The following is a 24,005-nucleotide window of genomic DNA, read 5'->3' as shown; positions in this document are numbered from 1 at the left end:
TACATACAATAAGAGTTGTACACAGCACAATGGAATGTTAGCCGTTAAAGAGAATGAAATACTGCAATTTGCAGCAACATGGATGGAGCTAGAGATCGTCATACTGAGCAAAGGAAATCAGACAGAGAAGGAGAAACGTCATATGGCATCCCTCACATGTGGAGCCTAAAATGAAATGATATAAATGAAGTTACGTCACAGACTCTCAGACTTAGAGAACAAACTTATGGTTTGTTCTTATGGTTAAACTTATGGATAACCAACAAAGTCCTACTGTATAGCACAGGAAGCTTTGCTCAATGTCACGTGGCAGCCTGGATGGGTGGGGTCTTTGAGGGAGAATGGGTAAATATATATATGGCTGAGTCCCTTCACTGTTTACCTGAAACTATCACAGCATTGTTAACTGGTTATACCTCAATACAAAACAAAAAGTTTTTTTTTTTTTTTAAGTTGTATAAAGATACGATGACTAAATAAAGTATTTGCATGGCAGCAAGAACCACGGGGGTAATATCATGTTCAGGGGGGATGATTTTTCCTTTTTGTCTTAATAATATTCTCTTTCAGCAAATAAAAATCAAGAGTAAAATGTGCATACATTGTTTTTAGGTGATTCCATATTGTGACATCTTAAATATGTATGAACACATATCCTTGTATCCACTCTTGCTGCTCTGATTTTAACATAAGGAGTTAGAAAACCATTAAGGACAGTGTAACCTCCTAGTTATGATCTTTTAAGAGGTGCTGCTAATATATTGAACACAAACTTTTTAACTTTTTATTTTATATTGGAGTATAGCCAATTAACAATGCTGAGATAGTTTCAGGTGGACAGCAAAGGGACTCAGCCATAGATACACATTTTTCCGTTCTCCCCGAAACTCCCCTCGCATCCAGGCTGCCACTTACCACTGGGCAGAATTCCTCATGCTTACAGTAGGTCCTTGTTCGTTCTCCATTTTAAATACAGCAGTGTGCACATGTCTGTCCCAAACTCCCTAACCATCCCTTTCCCCCATCCTTCCCCTCAGCAACCGTAAGTTGAACATACAGCTTTTTAACGCTGATTCTGTGTCGTGCCCCTGGCAGGCACCCTGGACAAGACCCCCATGCATAAGAAAATGTTCGTGAGTTACCTTCAGCCTAGAAAATAAGAAAAAGTGAGAAAAACAAGATCCAGAACAAGATACGAACTTCCAAGAAGTTGACGTGCACTTAAGACAAGTGTGTGACTTAGAAGTGGGAGTCTCCTGACCTCTGGATGTTTCATGTGGCTGCTGCTGCTGCTAAGTCGCTTCAGTCGTGTCCGACTCTGTGCGACCCCATAGACGGCAGCCCACCAGGCTCCCTCGTCCCTGGGATTCTCCAGGCAGGAACACTGGAGTGAGTTGCCATTTCCTTCTCCAGTGCATGAAAGTGAAAAGTGAAAGCGAAGTCACTCAGTCATGTCCAACTCTTAGCGACCCCATGGACTGCAGCCTACCAGGCTCCTCCGTCCATGGGATTTTCCAGGCGAGAGTACTGGAATGGGTTGCCATTGCCTTCTCTGGTTTCAAGTGGATTCTGAGAAAAATGTCTGCTTCTTTAATTAGATGGAAATGTACACAACAGAGAGCTTTGCATCAGGTCTGGCATTTAGTGCATGACTCCCGGGGACATTCCAAGCTGGGTTGTTGACCTATTTTTCCTCTGGACCCCAAGCTGTGTTAACTCTTTGATGACTTCTAATCAGGAATCAACGATCCCTGTTAGAAATGCCCATCTTGCTGCCCCCTTATCTCCCTTCCTTCCTCAACCACTGTTATTTCTTACTTTTTGTGTTGCTGTTATTGTTCCGTCACTAAGTCATGTCCGATTCTTTGAGACCCCATGGACCGCAGCACGCCGGGCTTCCCTCTCCTTCATCATCTCCCAAAGTTTGCTCAAACCCTTGTCCATTGAGTCAGTGATGCCATCCAACCGTCTCATCCTCTGTCATCCCCTTCTCCTGCCTTCAGTCTTTCCCAGCATCAGGGTCTTTCCCAAGGAGTCGACTCTTCGCGTCAGGTGGCCAAAGTATCGGAGCTTCAGCTTCAATGTCAGTCCCTCCGATGAAGGATTGACTGGTTTGATCTTGCAGTCTAAGGGACTCTCAAGAGTCTTCTAATAAAATTGTAGTCAACATATAAACTGCCTGTATAGATCTCAGACACCACTTTAATCATTTGACATATGATGGGGTTCAGAATACCTCACCCCAAAATATGACACCTGGCATATTGAAGGTGAAGCAGTTTGAGAAAACAGCAGAAGCAGGAAGTTCACTCTCACTTCCCCTTCCCCCTTCTTCCGTAAAGCAAGTCATAATTCCCTAATGGGAGAGGTACCCTCCCTATACCAGGAGCAAAGGAGCATTCTTATCTGTAAAGGCTGAGGAACACTTCCAAGAAGAAGACTAACACACGGGCCTTGCTAAGTTTCTGCCAGCTTATTACACTTAGCTCTTATTCCTTAATCTATCATATTCTTCCACAACTGTCCATGCCTCATCAAACCTAGTTTGAAATACTCAAGTCGGTTTCTTTAGGTCTTCATTTCCTTAGGAAGGCTCCTGTGTCAGTTAAAACATATCAAAATAAGTTGTAAGCTTTTTCCCTGTTAATCTGTCTTTGTTGGTTAATTTTCAGACCCACCCAGCGACCCTCAGCAGATGGAAGAAAAGATTTTCCACCTCTACGAATTTTAATCCTTACATTTACTTGCTGTCCTTTTATTTTAGAAGGACAAAATGAGGCTCAGAGAGCTTAAATGACCTCCAAATTGTAGGTTTTCAGATAAAATACATAGGAGAGCCCTTCTGGGGAATCCCCCACACCAGGGGTTTGTGAACTGCATGTGTATACCTAAAAAGTCATCACCAAATCTCAGGTTATAGGTTTTCTCTTATGTTCTCTTCCTGGAGTTTTCTAGTTTTGGTTTTACATTTGGGTGTGTGATCCATTTTGAGTTAATTTTTGTCACAGGTATAAGGTCAGTGATAAGAATATTAACCATTATGTCATCATCATCATAATCAACATCACAATGCATAAAATAATTATTGCACGTTTCACTGTACTTTCCCTACATATCTTGAGGCCCTGATAAATGTTCTTTAGTTAAATACAAATGGCTCCTCAACACAGAAAAATATTCTACCTTGCTCATGAAAAATTTCTCAACCCTAGTTTTGGAAAAACTGAAAAAGCATCCTATTATCCTGAGAATGCAGGTTTGCTCACACAGGCTGGTGGGGGTCTGAGATGCAAGTGTCTATGGAAGGCAGCTTAGAAATCTCTATCAAAATGACACACACATTTGCACCGTGGCTCAGCAATTCCACTCCAGGGAATTTAATCTTCCCAGAAGGTGTACACACCAGCAGAACTGCTGAAGCTCATAGTTTTCCATAAATACTGGTAGCAAAGGGATGAAAACAACTCAACCACCCAGTAGTCAGGAACGGGTTAAATAAATCAAGTCACAACAACAGGACAACAGAATTCAAACAGCTGTTCAAAAACAGTAGGCAAATTCTCTTTGTACTGATGTAAAAAGCTCTCCGAGATAAGAAAAGAATTAAGGCATAGAACAATGTGTACAGTCTGCCACCTTTTGTATAAAACAGGTAGGAAATGAGACTATGAGTATTTTTGCAAACATAAAAATATATGTATTATATTTGTACAAATATATAATTATATATAATATGAATCTGTGTGTCATCATGATATATTTATTATAGTCGGTCAGTCGTATCTGGCTCTTTGAGACCCCATGGACTCTACAGTCCATGACATTCTCCAGGCGAGAATACTGGGTAGCCATTAGCCAATGCTGAATAGTAAGTGGGTAGCCGTTCCCTTCTCCAGGGGATCTTCCCAACCCAGGGATTGAACCCAGGGCTCCTTCACTGCCGGCGGATTCTTTACCAGCTGAGCTACAAGGGAAGCCCAAGAATACTGGAGAGGGTAGCCTATCCCTTCTCCAGCGGATCTTCCTGACTCAGGAATCGAACCAGCGTTTCCTGCATTGCAGGAGGATTCTTTACCAACTGAGCTTCCAGGGAAGCCTTATATTACTGTCAAGGAAGTACTTATATGACTTAAGTATAAATTTTAAGCTACAGTATATAGCACATTGTGTCACATTATAGATTGTGTTATATCGTCACATTTCTTATTTAGAAAATATATTTTATATTTTAAAATATTTATATCTATTACAGATATATATGTGCCGAGTTTATAGTATATATATTTATATCAATAATAATCACATGTATGTGTGTATAATGCACATATGTATATACATATATCTCTATTTACATATAAACAAAGACACTGTGGAAGGACACTGAAAACATGTTCAAGCTTTCATAATTATTCAATATAATTATTCATAAATATTCAAATAATTACACCTGTCACCTGAGTGTTACGTTGTTTATAGCATGAAAATTTGGTCGGTGGCACACTTTCACTTTTCACTTTCATGCACTGGAGAAGGAAATGGCAACCCACTCCAGCGTTCTTGCCTGGAGAATCCCAGGGACGGGGGAGACTGGTGGGCTGCCGTCTATGAGACATGACTGAAGCCACTTAGCAGCAACAGCAGCAGCGGGGTTGCACAGAGTCGGACACGACTGAAGCGACTTAGCAGCAACAGCAGCAGCACACCCACAGTGAGAAGGCTTTTCACTGCATACTGTTTATTTAAAAAAATTTTTAAAGCACGTGCTAACTACTGAAAAAATTAGTAAAGCACCTAAAAGAAGTAGTTCCCCGGCCCCTCCCAGCGCTCTCTGTGCAGCGCGGTCCTCGTGGGCCCCCCGGCGGAGCTGGCCGGAAGCTGCCCGCGTTTTCCGAGCGGCGCTGCGGCCGTCCCGCCGTGCACACGCGCAGACCGCGCTGCGCATGCGTCGCGGGTTTGCGCGGCAAGTCTGAGGTGGCGAGGTTCGGTCAGGCGAGGGTGTCCGTGTGCGAGGTGAGCGCGCGGCGACCCGGGCCCGGACGCGACGGAGGGGACCTGGGGGCGAGCGGCCGGCTCGCGGGCAGGGAGGCGCGGGCGTCCCTGAGAGGACGCCGGGGCAGACGCGCCCCTTCGCGGGGAAGTCGATGGGGAGGGAGGCGCGAAGTCGCGGCCCTGCGGGGAAGGGGTGCGGGAGGCCGCGCGGGCGAAGTCGGCTCTGAGGAGGACGCGGCGGCCTCCCTGCCGCTCACGCCCTCTCTCCAATGCTGCCTCGGCCTGAAGGCCTTCCGGAAGGAGGGGTACGTCCGTCCTCGTCCTCCCACGTCGAGCACCTTGCTCCCCACAGCCAGGACCCCGCAGACCCCCCCTTTTCAGGGCCCCTCCGCTCTCCCCTCCAAGAACGCGCTCCTTGGTCCTTGAGGACCCTCCCCGAGGACCCCACGGGCCTTCCCCTTCAGAGACACCTGTTGGCCTCCTCAAGGACGCCTGCCCTAGAAAACCCTCCTTCCCCCTTGAGGACTCCGCCCTTCCCTTCCCCCCCGCCCCCGTTTCGAAGATCCCCCCAGTTTTCCCCCTCAGAGACCCCCTGCCTTCCCCTCAGGACACCCTCCTCCTTGAGGACCTCCGCCCTCCGTTTCGAGGGTGCCTCTCAGCCCTCTCTCTAGGACCCCACTCTCGCTCTCCCCGACCAGAAGCACCCGTGTTCCTCTCCAAACCCCCTGTCCCTTTCCCGCAGCCTCCCCCACATTCAGACCCCCCCCCCTTTTCCTTAGGCTCTCCCTTCAAGATGGTGCCCTCAGCCTTGGCCCGGCCTTCCTCCCTCCCCTCTGTCCTGCTCCTGCCTCTCTCCAGGCTCCCGTTTATCTACCTCAGAGGCTCTCCTTCATTCAGCTCCCGCTTTACCTCCTGTCCCACCCTCATCTGCGTTTTCCTCTGGCCCACCTCTGCTCTCCCAGCCCTTACCTCCTCTCAGCCTTCCTGCTGGCCCCTACTTCCGCCTGGGCCCTGGTCCGTCCTTCCCGCTCCTTCCTGTGCCTCTTCGCTCAGCCCTCCTCCTCCACCTCTCGCACCTCTCCTCTCTATATTCTTTCCCTCAGTCCTGACCCCCTTCCTCTCCTTAGTTCTGCCTCTCCTTTCTGCTCCTCCTCTACCTCAGCCCCACCCCTTCTCTCTGGGTGCCTACTCCCTGGACACCTCTCCTAGCCCAGATTGGTTCTTCCTATTTACCTTGCCCCCTCCTCCTCCTCTGCTCCAGCTCTGCATTCTGCCTGGCCTTGCTTTACTCCTTCCTCCATACCTCAGCACTTCTCTTTTGGTGGCTGCCTTCAGTCCCTGCTTCTTCCTGCCACAGCCTCTGCCCACCTGGAATCTCTTGGTCTTCATTCCCTTCTCCCAACTCTCGTCCCCTTTTCTCTGCAATTTCTTCCTTACTCTGAAATCAAGGAACCTACCACCACTCATATGTTTTTTAGGGACTCTCTGGCTTTTTTTTTTTTTTTTTTCCCCCCCAAGTATTTAACATTAGCTGCTTTTATCCCTACTTTTCCCTCTCTGGGTGAGGAGAAAGGATTGTGACTCTTGCTGTAGCTTGGGACCTGGCTAGCCTAGGGAGGCAGGCTGCCAAGATTTCACAGTCATTTCTGCTACTCCTTTCTCAGAATCTTATACTGCAGCCTGTAGAGATAGAAATTCAGTTCAGTGGGGGTATCATACATCCAAAAAAAGGAAGTAATAACAAATTTAAAATTGATGGTAGGCAGAAAAGTATTTAGAAAAAATTACAGTCCTGTCATATGTTATCCCACACTAACTTCTAGCTAAAGAATTAAAATGTGTAAAGAAAATATATTTCAATATTTAACTGATTGCTGCCTTTTTCTTACAGATTTGTATGATTTCTTTATATGTTTTGCATAGGAATCCAGTCCTTTGTAGGATGAATGTAACGATCTTTCCTCATTTTGTATTAACTCATTTTTAAAATGATATTCTTACGTGGTTCATCAGTTAGTTCAGTTCATTGTGGTTTGGAGTTCAAATCTGTTCTCTTCAGTGCCATTTCTGAGATTTTTCTAGCCCGTGTCTGTGGATCTTCTAGACCTGATATTGTGACTGAGGCAACAACCTGTCTGTAGATGTACAAATCTGTGAATATTCATTTAGGCATTTGTGTGAAACGAGGTAACTTCCTTTGATTCACATAACCTCTACTGTCCAGTTAAACTGTGCAAACCATTTGTGAGTCTCTCTGTGTAATTTCTGCAGATCCTAAGGTTTCTGACTCTTTTCTTCATCTTCCACATCTTCCAGCCCACCATCTTCCACAACAGTGTGCTTTGAAGCAGCCTGCCTTTTAGAGTATCTCCATCCTTTGAAGGGTCAAGCTGTAAAAATGCTCCACATGAAAGAGGTTTTGGATGACATCTTGAGGAATCCCCAGCTCATTCATCTACATGATCAAGAAGAAAATCCAGAAACCACCCCCATAAGAAACCCAGAGGTTCTGAGAGTTTCTCATCAGAACTTTAGGTATTTTCAATCCCTGTCGGTGACAGGGCCTCACCAAGCTGTGAGCCAAATCCAGGAGCTCTGCTGGCGGTGGCTGCAGCCAGAGATCCACACCAAGGAGCAGATTATGGAGCAGCTGGTGCTGGAGCAGTTTCTGAACATCTTGCCAGAGAAAGTTCAGATATGGGTGAGGTCAAAACAGCCCAAGAGCAGCAAGGAAGCAGGAGACCTGGTGGCAGACTTGATCCAAGTATGTGAGGAGGAAGGTGAGAGGAGGGACTTTCTGAACATTTGCTGTATGCCTGGCATGTAAGAGGGAGCTAAATAAAAACTTGTTAAATGAATGAATGAATGAATTTTATAATCTCCAGTCTAATCTGCCTAATCTTACGTGAAATGAAAGAAACTTGAAGTTTGGTTTTTGCTTTTAATGCTATTTTCTGAGAGTATGCCTTCTCTCTGCTTTGTTCCCTGCCCTTCCACATTTCATTTTGAGCCTAAACTTTAGTGTCAACACAAAACAATACACAGTGGAAAAAAAAAAAAAAAGAGGGCATGCAATGTGGGAGATATGAGGCCTGAAATTTAAATTCTGTCAAAATTTGACTGGTCTCTTAGAAACTCAGAGTTACTAGACTGGAACTAAGGGCATTTCAATGATGATAGAAGAAAGCCATTCACTCCTAATAGCCCTTTGAATGAGATTGATACTAAAAACAAAGCTTAATGAAATCGATACTAAAAACAAAGCATTGTTTATATATATATATATATATATATATATATATATATAGACAAGGAGAGAAAGGCAAGGGAAAAAGACTGGGATGTGCACCATTGGGATGGGTTGATTACATTGAAAAATATAAACAAGTAAATTTGAAATAAACATGAGGGTCATGTATGGCTGAATGTTGATGTATCAAGGATTATGATTAGTCCAATTGTGTGCACCTGCATTCATTAAAAGAATTGTGAAGATGCTAATAGTAAACATATTGGACACTTAAAATGTACTACATTCTAAATATTTTATAATAGTGCTTTACTTCTCTTAATAGTTCTTGAGATAGGTATTACCCTTCTTCCACAAATGAGAAGACAGGCACAGGGAGGTTGAACAACTTACCTGTGAAAGTGTTAGTCGTTCAGTTGTGTCTGACTTTTTGACCCCATAGCCTGCCAGGCTCCTCGCCAATGGAATTCTCCATGCAAAAAGACTGGAGTGGGTTGTCATTTCTTTTTCCAAGGGATTACGTCTGAGCCACCAGGGAAGCCCAACTTGCCTGTGGTCCACAATTATTAATAGTAATTGGCAGTCAGGATTCAGACCTGTGGCTGCCTCCAGTCTGTCCTCTTGTTAATCATGGCTGTTATACTGCCTCCAGTGGACATAGGGCATATTGTCCCACAGAATTTTTAAACTTGGTCAAAGGCACCACCTTTGATGGAGCTGGAATTCAAGGGAAGGGAAAGAGCTTGCTAGGGTATGAGAAAGAAACTATAGAATAGTGAAAGATACTCTTGGAAAGAGGCCACAAGCAAGAAAGGACTTCAGGTTTCGTAAGGGAAGGTGGTGGTCGTCTTCTAGATCCCTGAGTGAAAAAGATGTAATAAGAGTTGTTGTGGGTTTGTTTTTTTTTTTTAATGCCTGTTTTGTGCTTCACATATGTAATGTTTAATCCTTACAGGAGCCCATAGAATTAGAGATATTATCGTAATTTTCATGTTACAATTGAGAAACTGAGGTTCCCTGGTGACTAAATGGATGGTGAAGCTAGGACCGTTGATACGAATAAAGAGGGAACTTCTGTTTTATTTGGAAGGCGCTGAAAATCAATGGAAGCATTTAGGGGTGGGAGATAACCAAACCTCTTCTCTGGAATTGCCACACTGAGCTGAGAAATGTTTTTTCGGTCTTGTCATAGGAAGTGCTGCTTCCGCCCATGGCAGGTGAGGGATTGGCAGGCTACTCTCTCTGTGGGTGCTGCCAGACTGGACTCAATGCTATGGTCATTCCTTTCCCTTCTAGGTTTCTCTCTTCAGAACTTTGTTCTTGCCGAAAAGAGAAACACCAATGAACACCAAAAGGAGGACACAGAGATGTCTGACAGTAAACCATTTGTTACATCTCAGGTGAGTCAGGTTTTCTTCTGACTTAGTTCTCCAGTATGAGGAGCTCCCCCTTCTGATTTCCAGACCTCCCCTATCTAATTAAACTTCCTCATTTCCTTAAAGTCTTTATATAAACTTTACCTAACTGAGCCTTTCCCTGGTTTCTGTATCAGAATTTTCTTCTGACTCTTTGTATTTGCTTTCCTGCTTTATCTCACACTTACTGCCACCCCTACATACCATATCTTTAATGTTTTCTCTCTTTTCTTATCTCAGGAATAAATTTTTCATTGTTTATTATTCCATTTTATCTCCACTTTTGACTTAATCAAAGCAACCCTCGTGTGATTTGTACTATTATTATGCTCCTTTTTATATATGAAATAACTGTTGTGAATTTTTTAAAATTTGCTCCTTAATGTTCTTGTTAAATCATGTTTTGAAACCTAGAAGAAGCTAACATGTTGTGCTTCCTTTAGAAAAAAATTGATGTGTGGGGGAAGGCGTTTGACAATTAGGAAAACAAAGTGTTTAAATATGCTCCTTGAGGGAGAGATAAGGGGAAAAGGATTGAGAAATGTTCTAGATGATCTGTTCCTGAGAATAGCCCTCTGTCCCTACAGTGTTCATGTCAAGGATCCCAAGTGAAGATGCCCACAGAGACTGCTGAGGTAATATAAAAGAGCTTGTAAGTGGGTGGATTATGACAAACTGGGAGGCACCTGCCCCATCAAAGGGGCAGCTGTGACTCAGCTTCAGCTAATGGTGCCATGTGAGAATGTGAACCCAGATCTCTAGATCTTCTGATTTTTTAAAAAGAAGTAAAAATATCCAAATAATATGAATTACACCAATATTTTGGTGTTGGCAAATTTTGAAGAAAGAATAAAAAACACATGTGAGCCAAATAAACCCCTCTATAGAAGCTGGGCAGTCAGTACATGCTCTCTAGTTCATTGATCTGCATAATGTTTCCATGAAAACACAAAATATGTATATTAGTGAAATGGGTATCATAGTCTTATGTAGTCTTCCAATACCTGCTTTTTACATTCACCCTTCTGTTACCAAGAATGTTGCATGTAATTGTAATTAGTTTGTTATTACTGGATGATTATTATTATTCTGTGGTGTGATTATATGTGTGTTAGTCACTCAGTGATGATGGCATCTGGTCCCATCACTTCATGGCAAATAGATGGGGAAACAGTGGAAACAGTGGCTGACTTTATTTTTTTGGGCTCCAAAATCACTGCAGATGGTGACTACAGCCATGAAATTAAAAGACGCTTACTCCTTAGAAGAAAAGCCAAATAAATAAATTTTAAAAAAAAGAAAGAAATAGGGTTTTCACCAGCCCACCCTGTTTACCCGTTGTTCAACTGACTGCAAAAACAACCCTCACTATTGTTCCTTCTCTAAGAAAAATCTGGCCAAATCACCATCTGCTGGGTTTGGGTAAACTCCAGGAGCTGGTGATGGACAGGGAGGCCTGGCGTGCTGTGGTTCACGGGGTCGCAAAGAGTCAGACATGACTGAGTGTCTGAACTGAACGCTCAGTTGTGTCTGACTCTTTGCAACTGCAGGGACTGTAGCCTGCCAGTCTCCTCTGTCCATGGAATTCTCCAGGCAAGAATACTAGAGTGGGTTGCCATTCCTTTCTCCAGGGGATCTTCTCGGCTCAGGAATTGAACCCGGGTCTCCTGTGTTACAGGCAGATTCTTTACCATCTGAGCCACTGGGGAGCCCCAAAATCATAATACATTTATCTCTTCTACCGTAAATGAATGTTTGGGTCTGTCTTAGATTTTGGAGGTTATAAGGCAGTACACACGAGCAGATGTACCTAGGAATAGGTATATTTCTGGACCCAAAGTGGTTTACCAATTTATATTTCCCTGGTGGCTCAGACATAAAGCATCTGCCTGCAATGTGGGAGAACTGGGTTCAATCCCTGAATCGAGAAGATCCCCTGGAGAACGAAATGGCAACCCTCTCCGGTACTTTTGTCTGGAAAATTCCATGGATGGAGGAGCCTGGTAGGCTACAGTCCACAGGATCACAAAGAGTCACACACAACTGAGCAGCTTCACTTTTAGCATCTTTTAAGAGGTCTCAAAAGTCCACATTCTAAGATTTTCCTTGGTGGCTCAGTCAGTAAAGAATCTGCCTGCAATGCAGGAGTTGGAGGTTTAATCCTTGGTCAGAAAGATTCCCTGGAAAAGAAATGGGAACCCGCTCTCTAGTATTCTTGCCTTGGAAATCCCATGGACAAAAGAGCTTGCCTACAGTGGATGGGTCTCAAAGAGTCAGACATGACTGAGCAACTACACCACCACCACCAAGAGTCCACATTCTAGACAGTATTTGGTATTGTCGGACTTCTTAATTTTTGTCAGTTGAATGGGTATAAAGTCATACTTTGTCATTTTGAAATGCATTTTCTTGTTATAATAAGATTGGCTATCTCTTCATATTTATGAGCTGTTTGTGTTTTATGGATGAGTCACTGAGGCTTAACCTATCCACACTCACAGAACTTAAACCCAGAACTTAAACTCAATTGTCTCTTAGACAATTGTCTCTTAAACTTAGAGCCAGAACTTTAACCCAGTTGTCTCTTTTTCCTGAAATTGAGGTATACTGCTCAGCTTTTATTTGCATTTTCTCTCTTTATAAAGGAACTTAAAAGGATCTTTCTCCTCCAACACAAATCTCTAAAAATTAGCAGCAGGAGCTCTCTCAGAAATGCTCCTACTTCTCTCAGACTTCAAGACCAAATAAAGATATACTTCTTTTTTCTCTTTCTTTTTTTATGTTTTAAATTATGAAAGTATGATAACACATTTACAGGAGTCTTGGAGAGTCCAGAACAAAGTTACATATAGTTCCACTATGTGGTGGTTGGTGGTTTAGTCGCTAAGTCGTGTCCAATTCTTGTGACCGCATGGACACATGGCCTGCCAGGGTACTCTGTCCATGGGATTCTCCAGGCAAGAATACTGGAGTAGGTTGCCATTTCCTTCTCCAGGGGTCTTCCTGACCCAGGAATCAAACCCAAGTCGCCTGCATTGCAGGCAGATTCTTTACCAACTGAGCTATGAGGGAAGTTCCACTATAAATTACAATTATTTTTAAGTAGATAAATTAAGATTTTTAGTTGGACTTTCAATATCAAACTCAAAATTAATAGAATGAATAAAAGTAGGAGGATATAGTAGATCTGAAGAGCACTGTGAACCAGTTCAACAGAATTCAGATTTATGTAGTTTTCACACAACAAGAGAATTCAAATTCTATTCAAGTTCCCATAGACTATAAACTAGGAGACACTAGAACATATCCAGGGACATAAAACAAAGTGCAAAAATTTCATGGTCTGAAGGTATTGAAATCATAGACAGTCTGTTCTCTTATCACTGTGGAATTATGTTAGAAATTAATACCAAAAGATATTGGAAAAAGTGTGACATTTCCCAAGGGAGATCCTTGACTTAGCCATTGAAAGTCTCTATAAAGTTAGAAGACTGAAAAAAAAACAGAGGATGATTGCAGAGAAGAAAGCATTTTAATGAGAAAGACTTAAAGGAAAGATACACTTCTAAGTCCCTGAAACCTTTGGATTAGAGTCTTTCTGCTTGTCTGAATGTCTGCTTCATGGTCAGTCCCCTCTTATCAGGCACTTTTCCCCTCTTTGGGATAATTCCGGATTTCAATCATTTAGGAGTATGTCTGGCATTTCAGGAGTTGGTGACTTTCGAGGATGTGGCTGTGCACTTCAGTCCAGAGGAATTACCCTATCTCAGTGCTTCTCAGAGGAACCTCTACCGGGACGTGATGCTGGAAAATTACAGGAACCTGGTCTCCCTCGGTAAGCTGTGATGACCAGAATTGTTTCCAGACATTGGCATATGTCCCTAGTGGCCAAAATCTTTGGAAACAGGCTTTATTGTTCTTGTGTGTAAATTTGCACTTTCCCTATTATCTCAGAGTCTTTAGAAACCAGGCTGGGAGTGGAGTTCCTGGGGGTACAGGACAGAACCCCCAAGTTATAAGTCTCCTTCTTCAACAGGGTACCAGTTCCCTAAACCTGACATTATCTCACAGCTGGAAGAGGAGGAGTCACATGCTAGGGAGGAAGACGGGAGTACAGTGACATGTCAAGGTGAGCAGTGAGACCGGAATCTTGGGGAGACAACCCTGCTCAGTGAGCAGGGGCTGGGAGCTGGTCCTCAAAGCCCACTCAGCTTAGAGAGAAGGCTGGTAGGTGCTTTTATGTGAGGGGCACATGTGGCCTCACCGCATCATTCTCACTCAGTACTTCTTTTATCTCCTCTCCGCAGCTCATCTCTTCTCTCCTGCTCAGTTCCAGGGAGGCCAGTTTCCCTATCCTCTAGTGTTCAAGCCCCCACATTCATTTGTGCCTTTCCCCTGACAGCTAGAAATCAGAGGTCTTTCGTCTCTCACTGAGACAAGCAAAAACCTTGGTGTGATACCACTGCTCTTTCCAGCCCCACTCAGGGAGTTGACTTTATAAAGCACAAACTTTGGATCAGGTTCTTAACCACTCTCAAAAGAAAATCCAGACTTCTAGCAAAACATTTAAGTCCGTCCCAGTCTGGCCTAAAAGTCACATCCAGCTTCATCTCTCATAGATACTCCTAACAGAACCCTGTATTACTGCTCCCCAGGACTCAACTTTTCATAGTTCAGTGTCTGCTCAGAATAAGCTTGCCACCCACTTAACTGCTTGCTGAGCCCTAATGCCTTCCCCTCCCTGATCTATTTCTGTTCCCAAAAGAAATTAATTCCCCAAACTCTCCTTTTGTACATTTATAGCCTGATTAGAGTCTTTATACAGACTTAGGAACATCCATTTGGATAACACTTTGCTCAAAATCGACGTTTAATAAATGTTAAGTTGAATGGGTAAAACGAGAGATTGAGAGCCAAGAAAAGAGTTGGAATTCTCTTGCTTTATTCTGAGTGAGAGATTGTTGACCGGTGTACTCCACTGTTTCTTCAGTAGTCCTACAGAATTATGATAATAGGGGTTCTTTAAAAAAAAAAAAAGAAAAAAGTGTTCCCTAACAAGATTAATTAGAGAAATGCTACCTCTTATATCTCCCCTTTTGAGATCTGAGACGCTGGTTAAGGGATCTGAAGAGTCCTACAGGAGTGAAAGCTGACTTGCATCATACAGTATTGCCCAGATTGACCTGACAATAGAATCCCTTTATGGCCACAGTTATATTAGTTCCTCCAAAGAGTAGTGGTGTACCAAGCATGGTCTGGAAGTTTCAGCCAAGCCCCAGTCCCACCTCTTCTCTGGTTTCCTTCTCATTCTCCTGTCGGTGACTCTGGCATCTTCGTCAGTGTTCAGTCCTCCTAGGTGGTCTCTTCTGCCTCACCCTCACCTGTCCTTACTTACTCTCTTCTCCATCCTTCTCCCACTCTCTCCTTAGGTTCCCAGAAAACTCAAACCTCTGTACTCTTCTGTAATTTTTGGTCTTTTTCTTCTGTTTCTACTATAATGATGTTTCTCTCTGAGTAAAAATAGTAGAGGGCCTTTTACATTTCTTTTAGATTGGGAGGAGCAATCAGAAACCAAAGATCTAACTCCAGAGCAAAGCCTGCCTGTAGAAAAATCATCTTCGGGGGCAGGAATAGAGGATTTGGAGGCAGGTGATTCCTGGTATACCCACACAGGAGAGTCTTCTGATGATCCCCTGGAGTCGCAACAGGTCAAGCCAGCGGAAGTTTTGAGTCCCACAGAAATGAGTGACCCGAAGACCCTTAATCAGGAAGGAAGCCACGAGGGTGATCAACTAGAGAAAAGCTTGGAACTTAAACCATCGGAGAGTCTTCCTGGAAAGGATCCCCAGGAGCGCACTACTCCTGAAGTCTGCACCAGGTCCCAGCTGGCCCACAACTTATTTTTCCTCCAAGAGAACAAACACTACAGATGTGAATTTTTCGACAGAAATTTTAGTACCCGACCAGGCCGGGAGAAACACCAGCAGATCCATACGGGGAAGAAGCCGTTTGTATGTAAACAGTGTGGGGAAGCCTTCTACCTCATGCTACACCTCACCAGACATCAGAAGACTCACTCAGATGGGAAGTCCTTGACCCAGCGTGCAGATGTCTACGGCCGCGTGAGAATTCAGAGTCAGGACTACCACGAGTGTTTCCAGTGCGGCAAGGCTTTTATCCAGGCTGTGCATCTTTTCCAGCATCTCAAAGCCCACGAAGTAGCAGTGGCCCTGCCACTTGAGTTGCCCCGAAACAAGATGTATTTGATTCGATATAAGCGACAGCACGACTACATTGGAGAAAGAGCCTATCAGTGTTGCGACTGCGGCAGAAGGTTCCGTCAGAGTTCACACCTCATCCAGCACTACAGGATTCACGCTCAGGAGAGGCCTTACCAGTGCCAGCTGTGTGGGAAGTGTTTCAGCCAACCATCCTACCTCACTCAACATTACCAGCTCCATTCCCAAGAGAAGCCCCTTGAGTGCCGTCACTGTTGAAAACCCTCCCGTCAGAACATTTCTCAGCATCTTAGGCTTTCTCCTGGAGAGAGACCCCTCAAGTGCTCTGAATGTAAGAGGGTCTTCCACCAGCCCGCCCACCTTGTTAACAACTTGAAAATGTGTCACGGTGTAGTCAGAACACAGCAAGAGGTTGCAAGGGGATAGGACAATCTTTTTGCAGACGGACAGCACATGTGTCAGTCACTGAGGCAGAAAACCTTACAGAGTACTTTTGTTGCATGGGAAAGAAGCCGATAGGTTTTACCCTTCTCTGGTGGTGTCCACAGAATGGAGAACCTCGATTTTGACATCCTGGCAAAAAATTTGTGACTGGCAGGTGGGCTCCAGACAGGAACTCTGTTGCCTGAATTTTTACAGGAGTGCTCACATACAATATCTTTACCACATGGGATGTATCAGCAGAGGGCATCGTAAAAAGGTTTTTGAGGTGTACCTATAGTGATCAATCCACAAAGCTGAAGCAATCGGTAATGTGTTTACATAGTAGTTCATAATTTTGAAAACATTGTCATATGTATTATTTGATCTTTTAAGGAGTGCTGCACTGCACCTAGTTTGACGATACTTATTTCATATTTACAGATGGAGCAAACTTGAAACTCCAGGTTGTCATTTGATTTGACCTGGGTTTTAAGTGATGAGACAAGAACTGAACCCCAGCTTGGTTTGGTTCAATTATTTGGTTTTTGAGAGTCCATGAGATACTTATTTTAAATCTTGATGCTCAACCCAGGTTTGTTTTATTCCTGCCACATCCTCTCTGAGGAAAAGTAACAGCTGTACTGACTGAAGCCACCTTCCTTTTTAGTAATTTCAGTGTTATTTCATGTTAAATCAGATGGGAACACTTGTAGTATTAGGGGATCAAAAAGATTTTTAAAGTGAAGTTCTGATAGCCATTGCTTTTACAATTTAGGATTAGATGAATTTTGGGGACACTGATCAGTGAAGTATATTTTTGCTAAACACTTTCTTATAATTGGTCTTGTAGATCGTAAATCTGCTTCTGATCAAATAGAATTTTTTGTAATTTTATATTTGAGGGTTTGGGGTTTTGTATTTTTGAAAAAGGAAGGAGTACTTGAAAGCTGTTTCTGTTCTTGGACTCTGGCATCGTCAGCACAGCCAGCTTCACATAAAGTCCTATTTCTACGCTGGGCATACTTCACTCAAAAGTATGAGCCACGGATTGCACTAAAAATCCCTCTCATACCATACTGTTCTAATGTAAAGGTTTTGCATCACCGACTTGAATGATGGTCAGACGCAAAGACACGGGAACCAAGTGGACCTGGTGTCTCAGAATCTGACTCCTTGCCTGGCAGGGTGGGTTGTGTCTATCGTTATTCACTGCCTTACTTTTTCTCATCCTGACATTTCTGATCTATGATGTGTGGCTCCAGAGTCATGAAATTAAAAACAAACATGACTCATTAGGACCTGCACCAGCCAAATGAGCACTTGCTCCACATGGGCGCTCACTCACGGCCCCTCTTCCTTGTTTCCCAAGTCCCTGATGAGACAGCCCTCACTGACTGGCCCTGTTTCCTCCCAGGGACCACCCTCCCACCCACTGTATATTTGTTTCTGATCCTGCCACCACTACCTCAAAGGAACATAATGTCAGTGTGGCTTATTGTTGATGTTGTTAATTAACCTATATTTGTTTCTGTTTGTAATTTATAAATATCTCTCAGGAGAAACTTTGAGGAGAGCTTCCAATTTCTCCTGAAACTTTTACCTACTGAATTCTAGCATCTAGCAAGTGGATTTTACCTACAGCCATTTTTACTCTGTCATACTATAATGGTGATTTTTTAATTTTCCTCATCCCTTCTACATTTAGTAGTTAGAATTCTGTGAGGAAAAGTTGCTTCCCTATATTTTTATTCAGTAATTTATTTTATCAGGATGGATTTGTGGCATGGGCTATAATTCAACACGACCATTACTTATTTTAGAATTGTTCCAGCTCTGGCCACTGGGAGTCCTTTCATGTTGGTTCCTGTGCCTTTTCAACCAGACCCCATCCTTTTCTGAACAGTTGTAATTTTTCCTTAATCTCTCCTTTCAACTCCAGGAAAACCCTGTAATTTCTTCATGATAATTTCTACCTCACCACACTACCTTGTGAAATCTTCTTTCCCCGGGATCATAGCTTTACTCACGCCCTTGTCAGTCTGCGTTTCATTTCTTCCTTCACCATTTTTGCTAAATCTCCATACTACTTCAATTATTATTTAACACACTTTCTTTCAATTGTGTCATCTCTGTTTTTTTAAACTTCAGTATATCTACCTAAAAAGGAAAATTTTAGATCAACTCAAAGTGTCTTACCCACACCGTAATCAGATTTTCCTAGTCATTTCTGAGATGTCCTTTTATAGCTGACTTGTTTGAATCTGGATCCAAATGTGCTCCATTGATTGCATTTGGTTGTCTGATTTCAAGTTTCTCTTAATCTAAAGCAATCTCCTCTCAGTTTTTCTTAATGCCTTATGTGACCCCAAGAATAATGTAGAAATATATTTCCCCCCTCTCTCCACCCAATTCCTAATATAGCTAACAGTTTTTATATTCTTTATATTAAGGTTTAACTTTTTAAATTTAGAAGCACTCATTTTTTAATTTATTTTTAATTCTGATAAATCCATGACAAAATTAAGTGGAGTCACATTATTGTGCAGTGGATACTCAGGACTTTTTCATCTTGAAAAACTCAAATTCTGTATCCATTAAACAATAACTCCCCATTTCCCCCTCCCTCCAGCCATGGCAACCATCATTCTAGCTCTCTTTTTTTTTTTTTAAGCTTTGTGTGATTATGCAAGTAGTATTGGCAGAAACAAGGTCAGTTGTCCTGTGGAATGTCCCCCCTTCTAAATGTGTCCGTTTGCTTCCTGTGGTATCCTTAATTTGTCCCTCTCTCTGTATTTTCTCTAAGTGGAAGTTAACGCTAAACTCTGGAGAATTTAATTTGATTCATCTTCAGCTGCTTTGGCAAGTATACCTCGTAGGTGGTTTTGTGTACTTTATATCATATCCCATCAAGCTTTTTGCCCTTCCCAAAGGTCTAGGCTCTTGAAGTCATTCTCCAAGCCACTGCACCATTCACAGGCAGAAAGGTTTCAGAGTTTTCACCATCTGTGGACTCTTCATGATCCATCTGCATGTTCCTTCTTTATCACCTCTTCTAGACTTTTCTTTATGTGCCTCCCTCCATTACTCCATCCTGATCTTTAGATATTTGGATTAAGAGGTGATGGAGACTCCTTGAGGGGGTCTGCTGTGGGCCATTTGTCGAGGGCCCTGGCCAAGGCTTCTTAAGAGGCCTTAACTCCAGAAAGCCAGGGAACATCAGACTTGACTCTCTTCCGATGCTTCTTTCATACCACAGATGGCAGCGGCGACAGCATGGATAGTTAACTCTGCCGGTCATCCCTGGACTAGTGGGAATTTATGGAATAAGCACAAGCCACTGCCTCCATACTTTACAAGCTGAACTCGAGCTGCCTGTGGTGGCAGGTGCCTCAGCCTGTTCTCTCTCACCTTGCTGCTTTTCTTCCTGCCGTTCTAGTGGGCCCCCAAGACAATGCTATTCTTCCTGGCTTTTCCCAACCAGTTCCTAGTACATCAGGCAGTTTGGGCACTGCTCTTACACTCAGGTTAATATTTTTTAAATTTAGAAACACTCATGTTTTAAGCTTTCTTTGATTATGCAAGTAATACATATCTGTTCAAGACAATTAGAAAATACTATCATCTTTGAGGTTTTGGATTTTTGTTTTTTAATACTTGTATTTTCCTGTCTTAGATATACTTGCTGCTGAAAGAGGTATACACCGTTCAGACATTTTTTCCTGTGTGTAGGTTTATATAGATTTTTAAATAAAATACATACTATTTTAAAAGTTGAAATTTTTCTTCTAATATATCATGAACATCTTCTTACATATATTCCCCAGTTTCATCTTTCAGGACTGCCTGATACTTGATTGCATAGATGTGGCCTAGTTTATTTCACTAGACTTCTAGGGTTGGAAACTGGGGATACTGTTCTTTATCTCTCTTTTTTTTATTCCATCGTGAACCTTTTAAAAATTTGTTTTTATTTAGTTATAATTAACATACTGTATTATATGAGGATGGGGGGATAGACCAGAAAGTTGCAGGGGATTAAGAAGTACAAACTTGCAGCTATAAAAGAAGTCACAGGAATGTAATGTACAAATAGGGAATATAGTCAGTAATATTGTGACAGCTCTGTGGTGGCAGATGGTAACTGGGCTCATTGTGGCGATTGTTTGGTAATGTATGAGAATACTCACTCCCTGTGTTGTACACCTGACACTCACCTCTTACGTGTGCACTGCTTCCGCTTTACCTCCTGAGTCTTGGAATCTCACAGCAACTGGCTGTGATGTCTTTGCACGTGGTTGTGTTCCCCACGGAGAAGTTCCCAGCAAGGCTTTGGAAGCACTTGAAGGCTTTGGAAGCATTCCTGGCCTTCTCTGCTCAATGTCTAAAAGATTTTTAGATTTTTTTTTCTCTTGGGAGCAACTGAACTACTTAACTCTCCCCTATACTCACTTTCTCCAAGAAGAATTTGCACTCTTAACCCCCCTTAGGGAATAAGAGGCCTGATGTCAGGCCTAGAAAGATCCACAGATGAAGTAGTTTGTTCAGACCCTCGTTTAACCAGTTGTGTTAGGTTTACTTTCCTCATTAAATAGTATTAAGCATATTAAATAAAATTTGAGAAGCACAGCAGGCTAATAAACTACCCCAGGGTGCTCTCATCAGAGCACACAGCCAGGACCATGCCTGTGTTCACTGGCTGAGGACCCCTTGGCAGGGCAGGGAGAGCATGGGCTTTGGAACCAGGCAGACCTGAAGCCAGAGCCAGCCCCCTCCTCAGAAGCTGATTAACCTCGCTTTCTTAAGAATTGCGGTGATGGTGCCTCCCGCTGGGGCTCTTGAAAAGCCTGGAGCTCCTCTGTGCAACAGAGCCTAACAGTGCCTGGTACATAGTAGGCACTCAGGGGGTGCTTTTCTCTTAGTGATTGCTGATAAACCACAGCCATACATCAGACACAGCCACATCTTATCATAGTTTAGTATTCACTGTACTTAAAATTTTTTTTTCCTTTGAGTAAATATTTTTCATATAATTACAGATTTAAAGTTCTCTTTTTCTTACTAATTTGTAATGACAATTTAAAAATGACAGTGATGAAAAGGTTCGATTAACAGATCATAGAGCATTGTATTTGTAGTTGCTTGCTTAAGATAGATTTCCAAAAAGTGATATTACCAGATGAGACGTGAAGAGCATTTCTGTGGTTCTCAAAAGATAGCGCAGAATTTGTTTCCCGAGGGGCAGCACTCACAGCCGCCAGCTAAGGGCACGGTGGGAGGAGGGTGGGCAGGGATGTGCATAGCTAATCAGTCACACTGGCCCTGAACTTGAAGACTGGCCCACACCTTTCTCAGCATTTGCAAAGAAATGTCTTTGCCACGCCTGGTATAAATAAGGATGTGAACAACTTTGCCAGCACTGGATATTTATTACTTAAACCAACAAAATGTTTGCTTGTCTGATAAGCCAAAAAAGTGATTCTTGCTAATTCATGGATTCCTTCCCGCCTGTGTATGCTTTTAAACTTCTCTCTGTATAATCTCGGCCTTTGGCCCATTTTACTATTGTGTCTTTGTGCCTTTTTTTTTTTTTTTTTTTTTTACTGATTTGCAAGAACTGCTTTTTCCTTTTTTTCAAGTATGCATTTCTGAAGGATTCCTGCTGTTCATTTGAGAGCAGTACTTGACTCATTAAAAACAATTTCAATTTTATGAAAAGGTAGATCTCTCTCTCTGCCTTGCCGTCCCCGCCCCGCCCCCCCCCCCCCCCCCCCCCACTCCAATGCACCATAAACACCATTAACATTTTGGTCATTTTGGTTTGTTTTCTCATATTTTTTTTTTTTTGGCTGCATATACTGCATGCGGGATCTTAGTTTCCCAAACAGGGATTGAACTTGAGCCCCCCTGTGTTGGGAAGCACAGGGTCTTAACCACTGGACCGCCAGGGAAGTCCTCTGTTTTCTTATAATTTAAAAATAATTACCAGACTACGGAGGTGCTTGCCTCTAGGGAGTAGTGGGGAGGAACTCTGGTTTCCTTGGTACCTCTCTTCTATCTCACCTACTCACACATGTGGCCGTTTTACTATTTTAAGATGGTCATAGCTTTCATTGAGCTGTGCTCATCCCATGTGTGCATGGTGTGTTTTTTCCATGTAATTGTACACCTCACACACTGCCCTGTCACCCTGGTCAGCCATTTTCCCCTTGTTCACAGCTGCACAGTATGCCCAGAGATTTATCTGTGTGTGTCCCTCCCTCTGTTTGAATGTTTAACTTAGTTCTGTTTTTTCACAATTGTAAAGAATACTGTGATGAACATTTTGGTCCTTAAAATATTTTTCTAAACTTAGGATTCTTTAAGATTTTGCCAAAGGGGAATTCCTGTATCGGAAGGGGAATGATTGTATTGGAAGGGGAATACTTGTTTAAGGTTCCTAATACACATCTAAGTTTTCCTTCGAAAACATAGCAATTTGCACTGCCACCATTAACTCATGACTATGTTTTCCACACATTCTCGCTAGCATTATGTATTAAGAGTACTTTTCACCTTTGCTAATTTAACAAGGGAAAGGACGTTAATTTTAATTGTATTTATTTAGTTTTTAAGGACACTGAATATTTTCCTCTGAGCTTCTTAAGCAGTTAAATTTCTTCTCTTTGCATTCATTGTCTGTGTGGCTTTAATATCTTCCAATCAATTTGAGCAGTCTCTTTATTAAAGGATATTATCTGTCTTCATTTTGGCCATAAACATTTTCCTGTTTGTTTGGATAATTTTTTTGACAAGGTTTCAGTTTTTATATAGCTCAATTCTTCCGATATCTTTTCTAAACCTAAAAATCTAACCTTCTCTAAAGATTAATGTTTTATTCTGCAGTTTTTATTATATAAAATATACTTTAACTATTACTGAATTTACTTTGAATGTATAATGTGAAAATAAAAACGGTCTCCCGTTAACTGCCCCGACATCAATTTTAGTAAATGACACATCAAGTCATAATATGTTATTTTATAATACAGTTCTATATCTGTATCATCCAAATTGTTTTGTCACCCTTTACATATCCTAGATCTATATTTTTAACTTGCGTATAGCCTTATGAGTTTTCTGTCATTGCGCCTTTAAAAAGTACATTTATGTGTATGTGTATTTATATGAGAAAGATACGATTGTTACTCTTCTGAATAAAAAATTTGTTTACCAGTTAAAAACAGCTGTTTGATGATTATTGAAGTGAACTTACAAATCAGTTAGGAAGAATTGACCTTGTTACATTTATTGGCATCCAGGAATATGATGTTCTTTTATATATTCAGGCATTCTTATCAACTGGTAAAGCTTTGTGGGTTTTTGTTTTTCTCATAAGTTTTCCTTAGTTATTCCCACATACTGTTGCCATCCTAGGCTCCGTTGTGTAGGCTTTTTCTTGTTTATTATAATTCCTCCAAAAGCCAGCATCCTAGGAATGGGGTTACTATTCCTAGTGTTGCCCCACTGCATGCACTCAAGCTAGCCAAACCCTATGCTTCCAGAAGCAGGTGGGAAGCAGAGATTATCCGAAGGAAAATGCAGGAAAAGCATCGCATTAAGTATGTGAGCACACGTACACACACACATAACTTATAAATACCACCCCCATATCCCGCCCCCAGCCTCAGTTTTGAATCTCTCACTCTGGGT

General features: G+C 42.4%; 1 protein-coding gene across 1 annotated transcript; it reads left to right on the top strand.

Annotated features, from left to right (window-relative positions):
- The first annotated feature begins 4,943 nt into the window (after positions 1–4,943).
- ZIM2 (zinc finger imprinted 2) lies at positions 4,944–22,090 on the top strand. The gene is made up of 7 exons (XM_070772356.1): positions 4,944–5,010; positions 7,306–7,769; positions 9,536–9,639; positions 10,242–10,289; positions 13,363–13,489; positions 13,691–13,783; positions 15,205–22,090. The coding sequence occupies exons 2-7, from the start codon at positions 7,388–7,390 to the stop codon at positions 16,149–16,151; spliced, it is 1,701 nt and encodes a 566-aa protein (XP_070628457.1). The 5' UTR covers positions 4,944–5,010; positions 7,306–7,387; the 3' UTR covers positions 16,152–22,090.
- Positions 22,091–24,005: the final 1,915 nt, after the last annotated feature.

Source organism: Bos indicus, chromosome 18 (assembly GCF_029378745.1).
Source record: "Bos indicus isolate NIAB-ARS_2022 breed Sahiwal x Tharparkar chromosome 18, NIAB-ARS_B.indTharparkar_mat_pri_1.0, whole genome shotgun sequence".
NCBI classification, from domain to species: Eukaryota; Metazoa; Chordata; class Mammalia; order Artiodactyla; family Bovidae; genus Bos; species Bos indicus.
Note: the sequence above shows the minus strand (reverse complement) of the source record. Positions and strands in the feature narration are given on the sequence as shown.